The 18,329-nt window shown below is 38.3% G+C and overlaps 1 protein-coding gene and 1 pseudogene across 1 annotated transcript in view; one reads left to right on the top strand and one right to left on the bottom strand.

Moving 5' to 3' along the window:
- Window positions 1-4,032, top strand: part of LOC119776466 — a 29,186-nt pseudogene extending 25,154 nt beyond the window's left edge.
- Window positions 4,033-6,899: 2,867 nt separating this feature from the next.
- The window catches only part of tgm2b (transglutaminase 2b), a 29,342-nt gene continuing 17,912 nt past the window's right edge, over window positions 6,900-18,329 (bottom strand). The window contains exons 6-13 of the mRNA XM_038274882.1: window positions 18,080-18,257; window positions 17,822-17,954; window positions 17,591-17,694; window positions 17,274-17,513; window positions 12,273-12,548; window positions 12,023-12,183; window positions 7,823-7,959; window positions 6,900-7,454 (exon numbers count right to left, since the gene is read on the bottom strand). Of these exons, the coding sequence (XP_038130810.1) occupies window positions 7,304-7,454; window positions 7,823-7,959; window positions 12,023-12,183; window positions 12,273-12,548; window positions 17,274-17,513; window positions 17,591-17,694; window positions 17,822-17,954; window positions 18,080-18,257 (1,380 nt within the window). The 3' untranslated portion in view covers window positions 6,900-7,303. The remainder of the gene's footprint in view (window positions 7,455-7,822; window positions 7,960-12,022; window positions 12,184-12,272; window positions 12,549-17,273; window positions 17,514-17,590; window positions 17,695-17,821; window positions 17,955-18,079; window positions 18,258-18,329) is intronic.

Genomic DNA, 18,329 nt, shown 5'->3' on the forward strand with positions numbered 1-18,329 from the left:
TGCGCACACACACACACAAACCGACGACGAGGAGGAGAGCCGCACAGTAGCGTTTTGCCTATGATCACACCTGTTTTAGATCTTCTGTGAATGAACAGCAATAGTGCAAAGAGAGGGGAGACCTACCAGCAAGATCAGAGCAGCATGCACCTAATGTCATGCCTTTCGACTGTCAGTCCCTGAGACGCGAGTCACAGCCAAAGCTTGAGGAAGACGTGTGTCCGATTGGGCGCAGCGGCTTCTTATATACCACTCCCACTTTGCCCAACCTGAACCTCGCACCTGAAAGCTATTTGTATAGCAATACATATATTTCTATACCACTACATAACAAATTGTTAAAATACTGTGACCTAATAAATGACAAGACTTACTTGCCTTTTATATGTAAAAAAATACATTTGTCTATTGATTTTTGTATAAACTTAAGAACATCAGAAATAGTAATTCCTCTTTTTAATTCCTGGGTAACTGTGAGGATTACCTCATCCCTATTGTTGTGTCTTTTAAAGTCTCTCCACAGTTCTCATTGAATAACTTTATCTAACTCGGTATTGTAAGCTGACTTATCAGTAACTGGTAACCTATTGCAGCACATTTCATTACATCTGCCAAATAGACACCTTAGCAAAGTTCAGAGATTATGATCTTAAAGTTCAGAAAGATGTCCTGATTATGAGATTCTGATTATGATAACAAGATAAGATCTGCTTGGTACCAGACAATAATCTTGTAAATATGGGATAACTGAGAGATGACATTTATAGACATTGCCAGAGAATGCATTTTTGATGCATGAAGCTTCCCACCTGAGTACAAAGGGGGTTTTTCGCCTGTGCAACCACAGGGTTTTAAGATGCCTGCACAGTGTACGTAGACATATTAATGCCTTCCGCATTAAGAAAAATCAATGCCTAACAGTGTCTCATCCATAAGAGGAAAATAAGCTTGTCAAATTCAATCGTAATCCACATTTTCTGTTGCCTAACCCCATGTCAGTGTAGACTATCCTTCACTTTTCTCATTATTTCGAGTTTTTTATTTAAATATAAGATCCTAATCTAAATAAAATAAGAATTTCATCATTACAAATTAAGACTTCATATCGACAACATCTTTTCTTGCAACTGTGGCATCTTTTCTCGTACTTTTGACATTGTAGGTTGTGATTATGTCATTTTCTCATGAGGGAGATAAGGTGTCTATTTTGTGAAAGTAGGGCGCTTTCTTGCTAACAGGCCTGAAGTTGGTAAAATTTTAATTTAGATTCTAAATCAATGAGTCCTTGGCTGTTGCAAGTCCAGCTGAATATCAATTATTTCCAAGACTGCAAATATTTCTGAGGACTGCTCGAGCTAAGCTTATAGCTGTGTATGAGTCAAAGGGAAATCTAACATTAGGCATGGAAGACAGCCTTTGGCATAGAAACTAAGGTATAATTGCTGTTTCATATTTGCAAGCACTGGGGAAACGGGTTGATTCCCTCCCATTGATGGCGGTGGGGGACTCAGGCACCCCTGTGGTGCCTCTGGACACCATAATTGGCTGTGAGAAAGAAATAGATTTTCAAAATCTCTCTTGTTCCCATGCATAATTCATATCGATGCCCAAAAGAATACCTCTGTGTTGCTGCATACATAATCACACACAGTCTGAAGCTTACGTGCTTTGAGTGCATGTTGATGTAAGCATGCACATTTGTGAGAATGATCTACAAGAAGTGATGTTTGTAACTGGAGAAAAAAAATTAGGACCCTGCTAGAAAGGCAAAGGACATTTTTATTCCATGTTGCAGAGACAGTTTTTGATGTCTAATCTACTTTTCTCTGTGCAGATTGGGACCCTAGAGGAGATGCCAAAAGATGCCACTAAAATTAGTGTAAGCAACATCTTTTAGCTGAAACTTTGTGATTAGGAGAGGATTTTTTCCTTTAATCTTTTTACAACAGCAACCTTCAGGATTTTTTATTGGAATAGACAGAAAATAATGCCAAATTGTGAAGAGGGAAGATTTTTGGTGTCTGATTCTTTAAAATCTTTCTATTTATAGAAAAGGATGTGAAATATGCCTGAGTTAATACTAATGTTCTCTACAGTTACTGGTATTTCTCCATACCGGCTTTTCATATGTAGATTTTTAACTTTTTTGGCACAGGTCTTTTAGCTGCTTCTCCGATTATTGCTCTCCTTGTTAGCTTTTAGTTTAGGTGGATGGCCATGTCTACGCGGTGTTAGGGACTGTGGCATGGATGAGGCTTTGGATATTTATTAATTAATCCAGTTTTAAGCTTCTCCATAACTTCATCCTAAGCCTGTCTACTGTGGTTCTTCATAACACAATCCAATTAACCCGAAAGCCTTGTAAACCTTCCTTTATAGAAAGATAAAACTCTAATAAAACAGAAAATTTGTTGTGTTATTGTAAAATTATTTGGATGCTATACATACTTTTTCAAGAAATTTAAAGCAGCAAAACTTTTGTATTTTCCATATTTTATAAGTTATATGTTTAAAGTCAACTAACCAAATCCTGGGATCCTTTAAAGCGATGCAGTATGTAATCTCAAGCAGTCTTATGTTTAGGACTCACTGTCTCTGTCCTTCACAGGTAGTAAAAGTTGGTGGCAGCAACATCTCCCACAAACTTCGACTCTCCAGTGTGAAACCAGCAGATGAAGGCACCTACGAGTGTCATGTCATTGACTACAGTGGACCCGTGGAACAGCGCTACCATGTCCAGGCCTATCTCCAAGTTGAGCCTGAGAGGCTTCAGGACTGATGATGCTCAGCCACAGAAACTAGAGCAACACTCATCAGGGAGTCAATTACAGCAGACCAATGGTCGCGATCTGAGCAAGAGATCTGTTCACAGCAACACTGACTGCAGAGGGCGCTGTGTGCTTTAGAGCGAACGTTTTGTCTGTCTGCATTTACTTTGGTCTCCTCCCCTAAGAGGGGCTTTCAATAGAGTAGCTATTACCATCCTGATGACAAATCAGCTGCGTCCAAAATCATCAACTTAGTAAGGACTCTTTATCCAAAGGGGAAGTGAATTAGCGTTCACCATGATAAATCCTGAATAGGGTTTGAAGAAGTTAGGGAAAGGAATCGGTATGCTTCCTATCCTAGTTCCTTTAGCATAGGGAGCCTGTGAGGTCCCTCACTGGGGCTAAGGAGGTACACTAAAGGGATTCCCAAAAATCATTTGCCTGACATACATGAGCACAGCCTGCCTCATGGAAATGAATGAGAGAAGAGATCCTGCACCAGTACTGTTTACAGTGATTATTGCTTTAAGCACACTCGGTGTGACACACAGTCATATAAGGATGTATTGTGGAGAACTTAATTCGTTTGCTACATTTGGGTAACTTGCTTTTCTTTTTAGTTTTTTTTTTTTCCAGAAGGCTGTGATCCCTGATTCGACTAGGATCCTCCTCCATCATGCTTTTTCTTTGCATGATGATGTGCCTAAGGTTAAAGGCTGTCAGCGGTCTGAGCATACCTTCCTACCCATGGTAGACATCTTGATGTCTGCCGCATGAAAGGTGAAGGAATAGGAGATAGAAGCCACAGTTTGATGATTTTGGACACAGCTGCAGTTTCTGGACAGGGACTCTGTATATAATATTTTGATTTTTTGCTTGGAATCCTCTCTTGTTGAATGTTATTTAGAGGGCTCTGTGTACCAGTGCATTTTTATTAATATTGTTCTAATTTTGTTACTTTTGTGTGTTTTATGCTGTTTCTTTAAACTTATGTGAACTGTAATGGCAAAGAGTAAGTAAAGTGAGCTTATTTTGTTGGTTTTGCCAAAGATTATTTGTATGATTACAGGCTATACAGTTATTAGATACCAGGTATTTACAAAACTTTGATAGAAAGACACATGACCACTTTCCTTAAATACTCTGTCATCTAATCAAACCAAACCTTTCCTGTTTATACGTAGATTGGAATTATTTTGCCTGTTACAAGAGATATGAGCAACATATTTATTAAACCTTTCAAATAAAAGTTTCCAATTTTAAATGGTTTTGTATGAATTAGAATTGCCATATAAACTACATGTCTTGGGTCGATCGTTTTAACCTTTCTACCACCTGCTACTCAAAACTTCTAGCAAGAATTTTGACCTATCCCTCCTAAAACTGCAACTCTCCTCGGTTAAAAACATTCCCCCAGAAAAATGAAACAAAGACAAATCCAAACAAGAAGGTGGGATGTCCGAAGAGACCCTGAGAGGTGGGGCTGAATGAGGGGATGAGCAGTTTGGGTTTATCAAGGGTGTGGTCAGGATGAGAGCTTAGCATGGCCTACCTTAGCCTAACCTGGCCTTATTCAATAACGGACAGTGAGCAGAGGGTTGCTCCTTCTTATGCCTGGGTTAGGGTTGGAGCCTTAGTTGAAGCTGCTTGCTTCAAGGCACTGACTTGGCGATGCAAAAGCTGGTGCTGACGAGGCATTTAAGGACGTGATGACTTTATTCGGAGGCCTGTGCTTATGCAGAGCGTTGACAGTTAAAGCCTCTACAAGTAGCAAAATCCATTAACAGCATTTATCGTTTGCACCAATAGTATAACTGAACTGGAACAGTCACTGCTCAGCTACTTAGGGCCGCAACAAGATGGGTTTGAGGCAAATATTGTAGAAGTAAAAAAACACTTAACAGGCTTACATTGAAGGCAAACTGACTTTCGCTCACTTTTTCCAAAAAAATTCCAGCATCTATCCAGAGATCCCTATCAGTTCTTTCAGCTCACACAAAAGCAACCTGCAGTTTGAGTGCTGATGTATTTAAGCACCATGGAGGTCCATCTTTCTATGCAGATTCCAAGTTAGATGCAGATAAAAGACCCACCTGCTGTTCTCCTGGGTTGTTGGAGACTTTTTTTTTTGTATGGGTTGTGTGTGTGGCCATTTCAGTCAGGATAAGTGAGCTTATGTAATCTCTTTGGAATGAGTTTCAGGACCAAATTGTAAAATATTGTAAGCTGAAACCTCAATCCTCCCCCGTTACTCAGTGACAGCTTTTCCTTTTTAACAAAGATGGCTTCTTTTACACCTTCTTTTATGGCTTCTTTTTACACCATCTTTCCTCTCTACAGTATAGAAAATCTTTTTGGTCATCAAAGGTGTGTCTTTTTTTTTTTAAGGTCCAAGAGTATAGTTAAATCTTGCCCAGAAGTGCTGGCTCTCCTATGCTGCATGATGTAGTTGTGTCTTTATTTGGTTTCTCCAATACCTTCATGATACTGGAACCTATCATCAGGTACGAACCAGATTTATGGAGGTCAGCAATTATATTCAAAAGTTTTTTTTTAAATGTTGCTTTAAAAATAATTCTAACGTGTGTTTCTAGTTAATAAAAATGCTATATATTAACAATTTCAAAGCTTTTATAAGTTAGAACATTATCATTTGGGTTTCCTAAAATGTTCAGAGGTAAAGATAAATTTATGTAAAGTTCCGATTAAATGTTACATTTCATTATTCTTGCATTTAGCAGAGAAAAAATTTGGAAATCCAAACTGACCAAATTACCTAAAGGTTAGTCGGATCTATGTAAGTGAAAGAAAATGGTTGTGCCTTACAGTGCATGCAAAAATCTGCCTTTTATTATTTCATGCTGTCTTTGAGTAATGCATAATAAATTATTGGTTATGTAAGATTTATGGATGTTATACTTCTGGCTATATGAGTTGAATTAAAATGAATTTAGAGAACATTCAGTTCCTGCTATTTGATTCCTTAAAGCCAACTAAAGTGTTTGCTTCCTTTAATCAAAAGACTTGTACAAGATTTGCTCTGATATTAGCATTCAAAACTGAAGATCGGACTCTATCAACTTTATTCTGGTACTCATGTTATATCTATAATTAACTGTTTATTTGTGTTCCCAGCATAGGAAGGCATGCTAATGTATGTTTTTACTGTGCTGCTGCTTTTTAATCAATTAAAAATATTATTCAAAATTTTTTTTGCTCTTCTTTGCATGATTTGAGATCAGTTTTCACAAAATAAACCATGATCTGTTAACTGATCATTCAGAAAACATAGGCCTGAGAGAAGTTCTGTGCTATTTTAATGGCTTTGGCTTAAAGACAGAAATTGCACGGACAACCATCTTTATTGAGCAGAAAGGCTACAGTAGATTGGTGGAGAGTGCATACATGCAATCCTATCTGCTTTGCATGGTTTATGTTTGGTTTTACTAACATTTACTATACATAAATAAAGTAAAAAAAAAAAAAAAACATGCGTTTCAAAGGTTGTTGCTGCCAGCTCACGAGCATCACACAACCTCTCCAGACTACTTTTAAACATTGATGAATTCATCTTTCCAACCACCAGATGGCATCAAAACTGCACAAGTACATGCAGGCAATGCAGAAATTGTGCTTAAGATTACTAGAAAAACTGACAAAAATATAATGGAGTGCTGAAATAAGATCTTTTAGCTCATTTGATTTTCATAGGGTATATCCAGAAGGAAACCAGCACTTAACTAGGAACTATACTACAACAGCACATACACCACTAGTGAACACAATCATTAAGAAGATTCTTTATTTATGATGCTTGAAAAAACACCTCACAATGAGCCTATTTCTAATGAAGGTCTTTCCTTCTATAAAAGGCCTTTGTGTCCGGATCACAGTGTGCATCAACGCTCTATTAAGCTGTATTTTATAGGGGTTAATCTGTTCATATTTTTTCAAATGAACTGGATTTTTTTGGAGCTGACTGTAAATAATGTGAAGTGTGCACAATGTACAGAGAGAGGAGCAGATTATAAGAAATGGTACCTCCACTACTTTCATGCGACATGCTAAAGGTGAAGAAACTTTTAGTTGATAGATTAACAGAAATACCACTTTCAGAGACGCATCGCCACATTAGTTTAACATGTGTTTATTTCAAGTTAGCTAAAGTTATACAGCTTCAATTGTTCCCCAAATATGACTCAAACTCAGATGCATATTCAGTTCTCATGTAATAAGTTTTATGCAAAAAAGCTACTATCAAGAGTAACATGCTATCTTTGCTTCAGACTATGAAAAAGTACATTGCAGGTTAAAAAGTTTGCACTAATAAATGTGATTAGATAAGATTCATTTTTCAAAACAGCAAGATTAAAATAATTTTATATAAAGTATTTGAGGAGAAAGCAAGAGGAAACAATCTTTTCAGTCTGCAGCAAGAAAAAATGCTACATGTGCTTCGATTAATATATTTAGATGCATAGACAGTTATGAAAAATTGACTAAAAATGTTTCCATCTTCAAATCTATAAAACATATTATTTTCCAATAATGACATTCCTGTAGCCCTTGACATGACACAACTTGTTGCTGTCAAAGTCGACGACCAGTTTTCTTAACCCAGAATGGGTCGGGGTAAAGTAGATTTTAACTTTGGCGTCTTCCCCTGGTCCCACTGTGCAGCCCAGCCTGTAAGGGAAACATTTAAATGTCACTTCACTGAAGGTTTTATCATGGAACTCAGATTGCATAAACATTTCAAAGACAAAAGGCTATAAACAGATAAATCGTTTCTGTGATGGAGAGGATGCAGAGCTGCAAATTTCCTGTCAGCAAAAAATGATCTAAAATCATCTTTGTTTCTTCCACAACCTGTTGCTGTCATGTATTCCAGTTGCACATCTGGGTGTTGCAAAGCAAAGGGGAATTCTTTATAAACATTAAAAAAGCAATTACTTCCATCAAACACAGCGATGTTTTAGTTTAGTGGAATTTTGATATTACTTAATCTATGATATATGCAAAAAGATAGCAGTTAAAGGATAGCAGTAAACAACCTCTCAGAGATGATGTTGCCTCCAGTCAGGTTGGCTCCCTCAATGCTGAAGCAGCAGTTATCCAGTGGCTCTGGTAGAGGGTTCTGAAGGGTAATTTCTGCAGCCAGCTTCCGGTTCTCCTTTGGTTCACCGAGGATCTAGGGGACAATCAGTACAAGATGGATTAACACACAAAGAAGAACTAATGTGATGCATTTGGTGGCAGATCAGAAAACTTGTCTTTGGTTCAGGGCTACCTTCGCCAGTTTTTAAAGCTGACAACTACAAATCTTGGTTTTACAGTCAAATGGATGATTAGCTTGTATTCAACACAGATCAAGGTGGATAAGTCCAGCTTTATTTTACTTGAAAATAGGGATGCACGATATTGGGATTTTGGCCGATATACGATATGCCGATATTTTAAAACTCATGCGGCCGATAACCGATACCGATGTTAAAGCTGGACAAAAATAAGTAGTCATTGAAAATAGCAGTTTTGTTATCCATTTCTGACACTTTGAAAAATAATATACTCAAATATATTTTCATATGCTGATATCAAATTGATTTTTAAAAACGCGGTATCGATCTATTTTACTTTCAAAATCTCGTGAAATTTCATCGTTCTGTTACAAACTCTCGTGATGTTTTGCAAATTCTTGTGTGATTTTGTTAGTAAAATAGATCTATACCGCGTCAATATATCAACATATAAAAATATGGCAAAATTTTAATGACATATAGCAATATGTCATTAGTAAAAGATATTGATTTGGTGTTTTTAAATGGCAATATATCAGCATATGAAGATATTGTGATATTTTAATGTATCAATATTTTTTCCCTCGTCTTTAGAAGTTTTTAAGTCTGTAAAAAATAAGTTTTTGAGGACGAAGTAGTAGTATTTTTAAATTTTTTTAGACTTCAGAAACTCAGAAGCTGATCAAATATCGGGTTAAATATCGGTGGGGTGGCCGATGTCCGATATTCAGTTTTAAGGCCGATACCGATAGGGGGCCGATTATATCGTGCATCCCTACTTGAAAACATAAAGCCCATTCTAAGGAGAAAAATAATTTAAGACAATAATCAATGTCTCTGTGACCATAAAGCTGGGCTACTATTACGCACATAATTTAGGTTAGAGTAATACATCTGCAGATGGTGCAAAAACTCTGCTTTAAATGTTCTAACACAGATATGACTCAATGCATTTCATCAGTTTTGAACTGACCTCACAGACTGCACATGTGGATCCATTTTAAGTTTCTTTAATATTTTTCAGTCTTAAATGGCCTTCCCCCGTTCTACGTTTCTTGAGTTTTTATAGCCCTGCGTGACACCTCTTCCCTTTAGGTCAGCTGACTTATTGCTCTTGTCAGTACCAAGAACCGGGCGCAAGCTCAGATTACTCCTACTAAGTAAACAGAGTCTGCCTTTAAGTTAGATCAAAGCGTTTGGACATTTCAATCTGGAAGTCTATAACTTGACACCTTCATGAAAATGGTGAAATAGTGACAGGACTTAAAGGTTAATGTTAACACATGGTTTCCATCCTATCTTGATGAGCAAAAGTGGTCAAAAATAATGTGAAAAACTCAGGGTTTGATCTTCAAAGATTGCAAATAGACTGCACATGCAAACAGTTTTTGCAGCTTGGAAATAGTGGTCTTGTGTGTAATCTACTAAAATGGTTGTGCAAATGTTAAGATGTGCAAACTGGTGTGGTTCTGCCCATGTAAATGAGAAGATTGTACCTTCTACAAGCAGTTTAAGAGTAGCAGTAAAAGAAAGATGAGGTCATAAGCCATGGAGTTGGAAGAGATGTTTACAATAAATATTTAAAAAATAAAGATGATAATACTAAATATCATATAATGTATTTCACATAGGTAGTCTTTATCAAAGTGGTATGAAAAAAGTAAACATTAAATGAAGAAAATGATTAAAGTTTAAGTTAAATACAAAGGATAAAATGTAAAACATGGGAAAGTTGTCTCTGTTGATTAAGTTATTGAGAAGGTAAGTCCAAAACAATAAACATAACTTTGCTACATGCGGAGCCTGTTTAAAAACACAGAGAGAAAATAAAATCTCTCCTGCCACGATTAGAAATGTCCCTACAGGCTAGGCATTTTTAAAAAATAAATGTGCAATGTTTGAATTAGGTAATTTTTTTTTTTCATTTTGGCTTAATTATAAACAAGTTCCTTCTTTATCTCTACAATGGCTGCACAATTTTTTTGCATATGACTTTGCTCCTGACTTTTAAAATTTGCTTAAAAAAAAAGTTATAAAAACAGCTGCAACAGTTTGGGTTTTCACATTTGAAAAATTACCTTGCTTTATGTATCCTCCACCAATAATTTTGGCCATTAGACCAAAATCTTGACAAGCATTGAGTCCTCTTCATTCCAATCACAATTTAGCAATGTGTTTTGTTGATTTATCATATAAATGTACAATTAAAAATGTATTATGAGGTAGCAATAATACTGTAAAGCATTGTATAATTGATGGAAAACTTTACATCCACTGTAAGACTAGTAAAGAATTAAACCTGCAAGCTGTACTATTTTAACAATTTAAACAGGGGAACTGTAAAATGTTTATCTGCAGAAGGTGATGAAGAAGATATTGGAGACAAAGAGCAGCAGAAATGTAGCGTTTTAAATCAAGGTGGATGTTTGGATAACAATTGTTTAAGAAGTCAGAAAGGCAAAGCATAAATTAGCAGAACTTAATGCACTACCTCAGATCATGTTTATGAACTTTATAATATCTTCCACAGCTCCACAGTCTGTGTATATTTATGTAAGCACAGTACTTCTGGGCAATCAAACTGCATGCCTGATATTTAGCAGGATATTTTACTGTAGTTTCTGGCTCTGTCATTGCCAGGTCGAACTTTAACCAGTGTAGAGATGAATATTTATTATTTAGCTATTATTATTTTACTTAATCTCTTTAGCTCCTGACTCCGAACACATTCAATGATATCTTAAAATGACCCTTAAACAGTTCTGCTTGACTGACTTCACATTGGAGTTAAAAAACGACCTTTCATTTGAAGTGCTTAGAAAATAAATTTACTTTTGCCGATTTCCACAATACCACCACATATAACAGGTTTTGTTCTATTTAGCTAACTAATAGAACAAAACATAAAAACAACAAACAGCCCATAACTAAAAGAATTGTGAAAAATAATGCATATATTTACAAGTGATAATCTGCAAAGTGTGCCATACATTTGCATTAAGTCCGCTTTACTCAACTCCTCCTAAATTAATTGGCACTGTAGCCAATTACTTTAACAAATGAAATAATACAAAATAAAGTACAGCTGTTTGTTATTAATCCATTTTCCATCACACTTTATCCCTTCTGGGGTTGTGAGGGGTGCTGGTGCCTATCTCCAGCTGTCTACAGGCGAGAGGCAGGCTACACCCTGGACAGGTGTCCAGTCCATCACAGATACAAACAGGACAAACAACCATTCACGCACACTAAGGAGAATTTAGAGAAGCCAATTAACCTAACAATCATGTTTTTTTGAACTGTGGGAGTAATCCGGAGTACCCGGAGACAACCCACGCATGCACAGGGAGAATGTGCAAACTCCATGCAAAAATACCCAAGACTCCGAATCGAACTCAGGACCTTCTTGCTGAAAGGCAGCAGTGCTACCCAGTACTTCACTGAGCAGCCCCTGCTTGTTTTTAATCTCATCAAAATGGTCATATCTTATCTATCGTCTTTGGCAATGTAGCCTACAATGTTTAACCAGAAAGCTAATGTTGAGAAAGAGCAATGAAAGGAAGTTTTATTTTTTTGTTTGTCACAGGAAAAACCATATGTGGTGCCAAATTATTGGGAAACGTAGCCTTGAACATACAGGGAAACATGGCTATGAAAGCATCATGCTTCAGCACTGATGTTCTTTGGCAGGGATTGGTAGGGCTGATGGTCAGAGTTAACAATCCTGGGGAAAAAAACATCAATATCCACCGCCCAGACATTATCCAAACATAATTACAAATTCAACTTGATTGTTTACATTTACAAGCCACTATATGTCTTATTTTCTCATTTTATTTTTTTTTTAAGGCAGTCTGAACCAAATCTTAATAATAATTGCCAAAAAATCTTGGAAGGGATCTTACCATTGGAGGTATGCAACACCCAAAGCTAAACAAACCTTGCATTTGTACTCACTCTGACTTTAATTTCAGGATTGTCCAGTACAATGTTTCTTGTTGCCAGTTTTGTCTTTCCCGTGGAGTAATCCACCAGTAGAGCTGCGAGTCGAATTAAGTTGTCTTCTGTTACTAGATCCCCATACTTTGTGTAATTCAGCCTGAGTGGGACTCGCCTCTCTGGAATGTCACGGACAAAATCTCATAGTACGAATGTAAGCATAATAACAGATATCTGTGTTTCCTCACCACATGGTGACCTGGCTCACCTGCTCCCGGTGTGAGCTGAACGTTGAGCAAGTCTTTGAAACCGCAATTCCCTCCCAGAAATCCATTGTAGGAAACAGCGCAGGACCCAAACACCAGGCGGCACTTTGTCTCTACTTCTGTGTTGTTGGTAACAACAGCGTATACGTCAAAGTCACAGCCCTTCCTCATGTCAGGTGTAACTTTGATAGTGACGTGGAGGCCTTGGTCCGGCTTCTCTCGGAGAAGCTTGTTTTGATGGTTGGCTTTTGTGAAAGCTTCCCGCTCTTCATCCGATCCTAGGAATATAAAAAGCCACAGAGTCACAGGAGTTTTTCAGTGTAAGTGATCCAAACTAAAAAAAATTGAAAATTAATTTTCCTAGCTTGTTGTATATTAAATTTAAAAAAGTGAATGGAATGCTAAAGAAACTGAACATTTAATCTGCAGGAATACCAAAAAACAGTGGAGTTGGCTTTGTTTCCAGCACTTGATTATTAGTGGACTGAAGATGCGCATTTAAAAAATAATGCAACCACTTTTTGGCATTTACTTATCATATTTAATTACTTTAGCACAATTGTTTTATGTCCTACCCTGCTCAAATTAAACAATTGCGATAAAGTATTTAATTATGATTAAGTAAATGCCAAAAACGATTGCATTATTCAGAACTTATACTTCACAAAGCATATGTTATATAGTTCCTGTTAAAAATCTATTTACAAAAGCATTGCATTTTAGTACAGCAGATTTTTTAACAGCTTGAAGAACTACAGCTGTCTTCCTGGAGACCCCATCAGTCTCACAACATTGTGTGAACAATTGGTCCAAATTTTCTTTTATATCCTCTTCACTGAGCTTTGCATGCAGTTGTTTATGGAAACTTCTCACCAGGGTCGTGTGAGGTCTGAACTTAGGCCTTCAGAAACTGGTTTTATTTCCATTTTATATCACTTTCTGCTGTATATTTGGGGATATGCTTGGCATTATTGTTCGGTTGGAGAATCTAGTTCTTGCCAACATTCAGCAGTGATACAGATGATCTCATATTTTACTGAGAAACGTTCCTGTACAAAGATTAACACTCACTTCAGCCTGCAACATCTGCAGCTACATTCTGAGGCTAAAAAACATCTCAAATAACCAGAACTCACCAAAGTTACTGATTGTCGATATGAGCTTTTATGAACATGTGCCATATTTTCTTTTCATAACAAATGTATTGCTTGTAATTGTGCCCAGCATATCCACAGCATTGTTCTTGTCTGTTTAAAGGACATTCTTTCAGTCTCTGGCTTGTCCCACTGCTATAATTTCCAGCTAAGAAAAGAAGCTTTCTCCTGACAAACAAGCAATATTTTGTCAGCCATCTACCAGCTCTACAGTCAGAAGACTGAATGAACATGTATTTTAGTGCCCTCAGTCTTCTCCCATCCACTGTCATAAGGCCGCAGCCTATACAGAGAAAGACAGATCTTTGGCCATTTGCTCAATCTCTCTCGTCTACATTTTATGGTGGATTTAGACCTGAAAAATAACATTCGAATGGAAGAAGGTTGTTTTCCTGTCTGCTGAACCCTTTCTGGGTGATATGCTTTAAATCATCCTGCTAAAACGCTAAATAACATCCCATTTTCAGCCATCAGTCTTTTGCTATAAAGATTTCAGGATGCTATGTGGTAAAAGTGGTGTAGGATCCAGGAGCCCAACCCACCTCATTCTTTGTGCCCTAGAGCAAGTAGTGTTAGGGGAGAGTTGGGCTAGTGGTTAGAGCAGTGCACTTGTGCAAACTGAGAAGGTTGCAAGTCCCCGGTTAGATCCCCACAGTCAGCAATCTGGGTCTTTGAGCAAGACCCTTAACCCCATACTGATCCCCGGGCACCGCACAATGGCAGCCCACTGCTCCCCAAGGGGATGGGTTAAATGCAGAGGTAAATTTCCCCAGTGTGAGATCAGTAAAGTTCAATTGTTATTATTAAGCACCCTTCTGGCCTTAATATGGTAGTCAAAAGACCCGGTGGAACCTGTGTATATTTAAGCACCAGGGCAGCGGCCACCATCAGTGTGTGTGAATGGATAAATGACTTAATGTAGTGTACTGGAGTACTGTATAAGCAGTGGACCTTTTCGTTTACCTAAATTTACATTTGTTTTGGAAGAAAATAACCCCATATCCAAATGGATCCACCAACAAATTTAAAGGTGGACATCAGCTGCCTTTCCATTTGTGCTACTCTTTATTGTAGCTCCCTTGCAATATACACTATATTGCCAAAAGTATTTGCTCACCTGCCTTGACTCACATATGAGCTTAAGTGACATCCCGTTCCTAATCCATAGGGTTCAATATGACGTCGGTCCACCCTTTGCAGCTAGAACAGCTTCAACTCTTCTGGGAAGGCTGTCCACAAGGTTTAGGAGTGTGTTTATGGGAATTTTTGACCATTCTTCCAGAAGCGCATTTGTGAGGTCGCACACTGATGTTGGACGAGAAGGCCTGGCTCTCAGTCTCCGCTCTAATTCATCCCAAAGGTGTTCTATCGGGTTGAGGTCAGGACTCTGTGCAGGCCAGTCAAGTTCATCCACACCAGACTCTGTCATCCATGTCTTTATGGACCTTGCTTTGTGCACTGGTGCACAGTCATGTTGGAAGAGGAAGGGGCCAGCTCCAAACTGTTCCCACAAAGTTGGGAGCATGGAATTGTCCAAAATGTCTTGGTATGCTGAAGCATTCAGAGTTCCTTTCACTGGAACTAAGGGGCCAAGCCCAGCTCCTGAAAAACAACCCCACACCATAATCCCCCCTCCACCAAACTTTACACTTGGCACAATGCAGTCAGACAAGTACCGTTCTCCTGGCAACCGCCAAACCCAGACCCGTCCATCAGATTGCCAGATGGAGAAGCGCGATTCGTCACTCCAGAGAACGCGTCTCCACTGCTCTAGAGTCCAGTGGCGGCGTGCTTTACACCACCGCATCCGACGCTTTGCATTGCACTTGGTGATGTATGGCTTGGATGCAGCTGCTCGACCATGGAAACCCATTCCATGAAGCTCTCTGCGCACTGTTCTTGAGCTAATCTGAAGGCCACATGAAGTTTGGAGGTCTGTAGTGATTGACTCTGCAGAAAGTTGGCGACCTCTTCGCACTATGCGCGTCAGCATCCGCTGACCCCGCTCCGTCAGTTTACGTGGCCTACCACTTCGTGGCTGAGTTGCTGTCGTTCCCAAACACTTCCATTTTCTTATAATACAGCTGACAGTTGACTGTGGAATATTTAGGAGCGAGGAAATTTCACGACTGGATTTGTTGCACAGGTGGCATCCTATCACAGTTCCACGCTGGAATTCACTGAGCTCCTGAGAGCGACCCACTCTTTCACAAATGTTTGTAAAAACAGTCTGCATGCCTAGGTGCTTGAATTTATACACCTGTGGCCATGGAAGTGATTGGAACACCTGATTCCAATAATTTGGATGGGTGAGCAAATACTTTTGGCAATATAGTGTATATATATATATATATATATATATATTTTTTTTTTTTTTTTTTTTTAACCACACTAATGATCCTGCTTTCAAGACTGATAATATTTCTTTGTCCGAATTTGTTGCCAGTTTTCAGTTTGGATGTAAACAGATTAACTGATTTAGTCAGAATAAAATATGCTATACCTTTCTTGAGTGACATGTTCTCACAGCTTTCTGTGTCATCATAAGAAAAACAGCTTTGCATTTATAACCTAATGAAACAAGCATGTCAACAACTGGACTTAGTTTCCTAGAAACTCTGATTGAACATAATTTAAAGTAGCCACACATATTCCTTTATTTTAATGTTAGGAATGCGGACAATTTGTGGCGCATATTATGATATATTAGCAAAAAGTTTATGTAAAAACTGTTTCCTAGAGTGAGACGTTCCCTTCTGAATAAGGGTACTAAATTTAGACATTAGTTTTTTGTAGAGTTCTGAGACTGAGATTAAATACAGCAGCAATAGATGGAGTTATTTGAAAGTTCTTTATCAACTTACCTTTTTCAGAGCTTTTATCAAACATGTTTTCTGTGATAAGCTAAAGATGCCTGCACAGCTTGAGCTTTTACTTTGGGAGTTTTTCCAGTTCTTTTTCACCATTTCTCAAAGTATTACATGGATTTCACCTCTGTGTGAACTTGCTTATGTCAACTTCTGAGAAGGTTGTCAGTGGTGTTACATTTTTCTTACTTGCTTGTCAAAAAGCTTTTTAACTCTAGAGGGGTGGGTTTCACATTCTGTGTAAATAACCTTGCAAGCCCTTCCAGATTAATGGGCTGCTCCACTCCCTTCTCAGTGACACTTCTCATTTAGTTTTATCGTGTTATTGTGTTAGTACAAACTCCTGACACATCTGCCTCTATAGTCAGATATGCTGGCAATCATAAGGTACTCAACAGCATTTAGAGGGCACATATCGATCAAAAACTCAAGAAAAAATTTTGTTAAAAAGTCAAATTGTTTTAAATTTAGCTTTTTTTTAAAGAAATCTACTGTATATCTATGCCATATTTTATTTCAACAATACATTGTAAAGATGCTTTCACACTGAACACAGCGAGTAGAATGAGTGATTTGCATATTATCCCCAGAAAGGAAGTGTTCAGTAACAAATTAATGGTCGATAGAAAAGTACTGATTTCAAGCATTGAAAGTGACATAAATTGAGCAATTAGTGCAAAGAGTGTTACTGCAGATAGAACAAAGCGAAATTATGCAGGAGTTAAGAAATGTAGGAAGACGGAGTGCAGCAAAAACAAAGCTTTTTTATACAACAATTTACTGGAGATGGGTGCTTTACTCTGCCACAGTAGAGGCTGGATGTTGGACAGACAATGTGTTAATGTAGTCAATACAGGGAGCCAAAACGTCAAGCAACCAATGCCAGACAAACCACAACAAAAATTTCCTGCACTTGCATTCGGTGTCGACAAACCTTTAACAGAATTATTTATTTAGTCATTCAGAATGCCACTTTCGGTACCTTCAGGGTACTTGTAGAGGTGAGTGATGTCCTCTCTGGTGTCACTGCCAACACTCTTGGTGCTGATCTTCTGGCCCACCAATCCAGTGGTGGTGACCTCTGAAGTGCTACCATCCTTTTTCTTCATGAGTGTGACAATATCAGCATTGACCTCAGCAAAAACAAAAGGGGCGTCGTACTTGAAGGTAAGCTCCCCCTCCTTGATGGCCTTGACAGGGATGGGGCCGCAGCAATACACTCCTGAGAATTCAAATAAATTCTCAGAATTGAAACTATGACACTAGATTTACTATGCATACATATTTCAAAAGCAGTACCTTCACTCTTTTCCTGAGGAGTGGGGTCACTAGCCTGCCAGCCATCAAAGCCAGGTTTGAGGTCTGGCCTAGTCATCCAACTTTCCACCCAGCAATGGTAATTCCTGCAGATATATAACACACATTGAACAGGTGTTTTTGCTCTGTTTGAGCAACCCAGTGCTGTCCTTAGCTGTGAGTGCTCATAATTTTCTCAACCATGTGTTAAATATAATGCAAGTAAGTTCTAACCAGATCATTTCTCTAGATTGAATGGAATCCCCTTTCTCATTGACGTAACGTTCAATCACCAGGTTGCTGTTGTTGTCATGGGCAGACAGAAAGTTGGTTATGACTCGACAGGGAATGCCCAGTGCTCTGGAAACTACAAAGACATAAGATAAAGTGTCATGTTTGAAGGGGGATTATGCATATGTGGTGATATACTGTTTTGATTCAGCTAGACAAAAATAATGATTCTCTCTAGCCATACAGCCTCTCCTGTCTTACCCGAACAGGCCACAGCAGCAAACACCCAGCACTGTCCGTAGCGAACGGGCTGACAGGCTTGAGTGTCCCAGTTTCGCAGAATCTCCACACTGCCACGCCAAAACAAAGGACTGACCCCTCCTTCATATCCGTCAGACCATTTCCCCAGCAACACCCCTTTGTCGTCATTACAATTTACCTGCCACACAACAAAAATAGTCTAAAATTTTTCACGTCTGAAATCTAACATCTAAGTGTGTCATGGAAACAT

The sequence above is a fragment of the Cyprinodon tularosa genome, unplaced genomic scaffold (assembly GCF_016077235.1).
Source record: "Cyprinodon tularosa strain WSP-4 unplaced genomic scaffold, ASM1607723v1 ctg936, whole genome shotgun sequence".
NCBI lineage: Eukaryota > Metazoa > Chordata > Actinopteri > Cyprinodontiformes > Cyprinodontidae > Cyprinodon > Cyprinodon tularosa.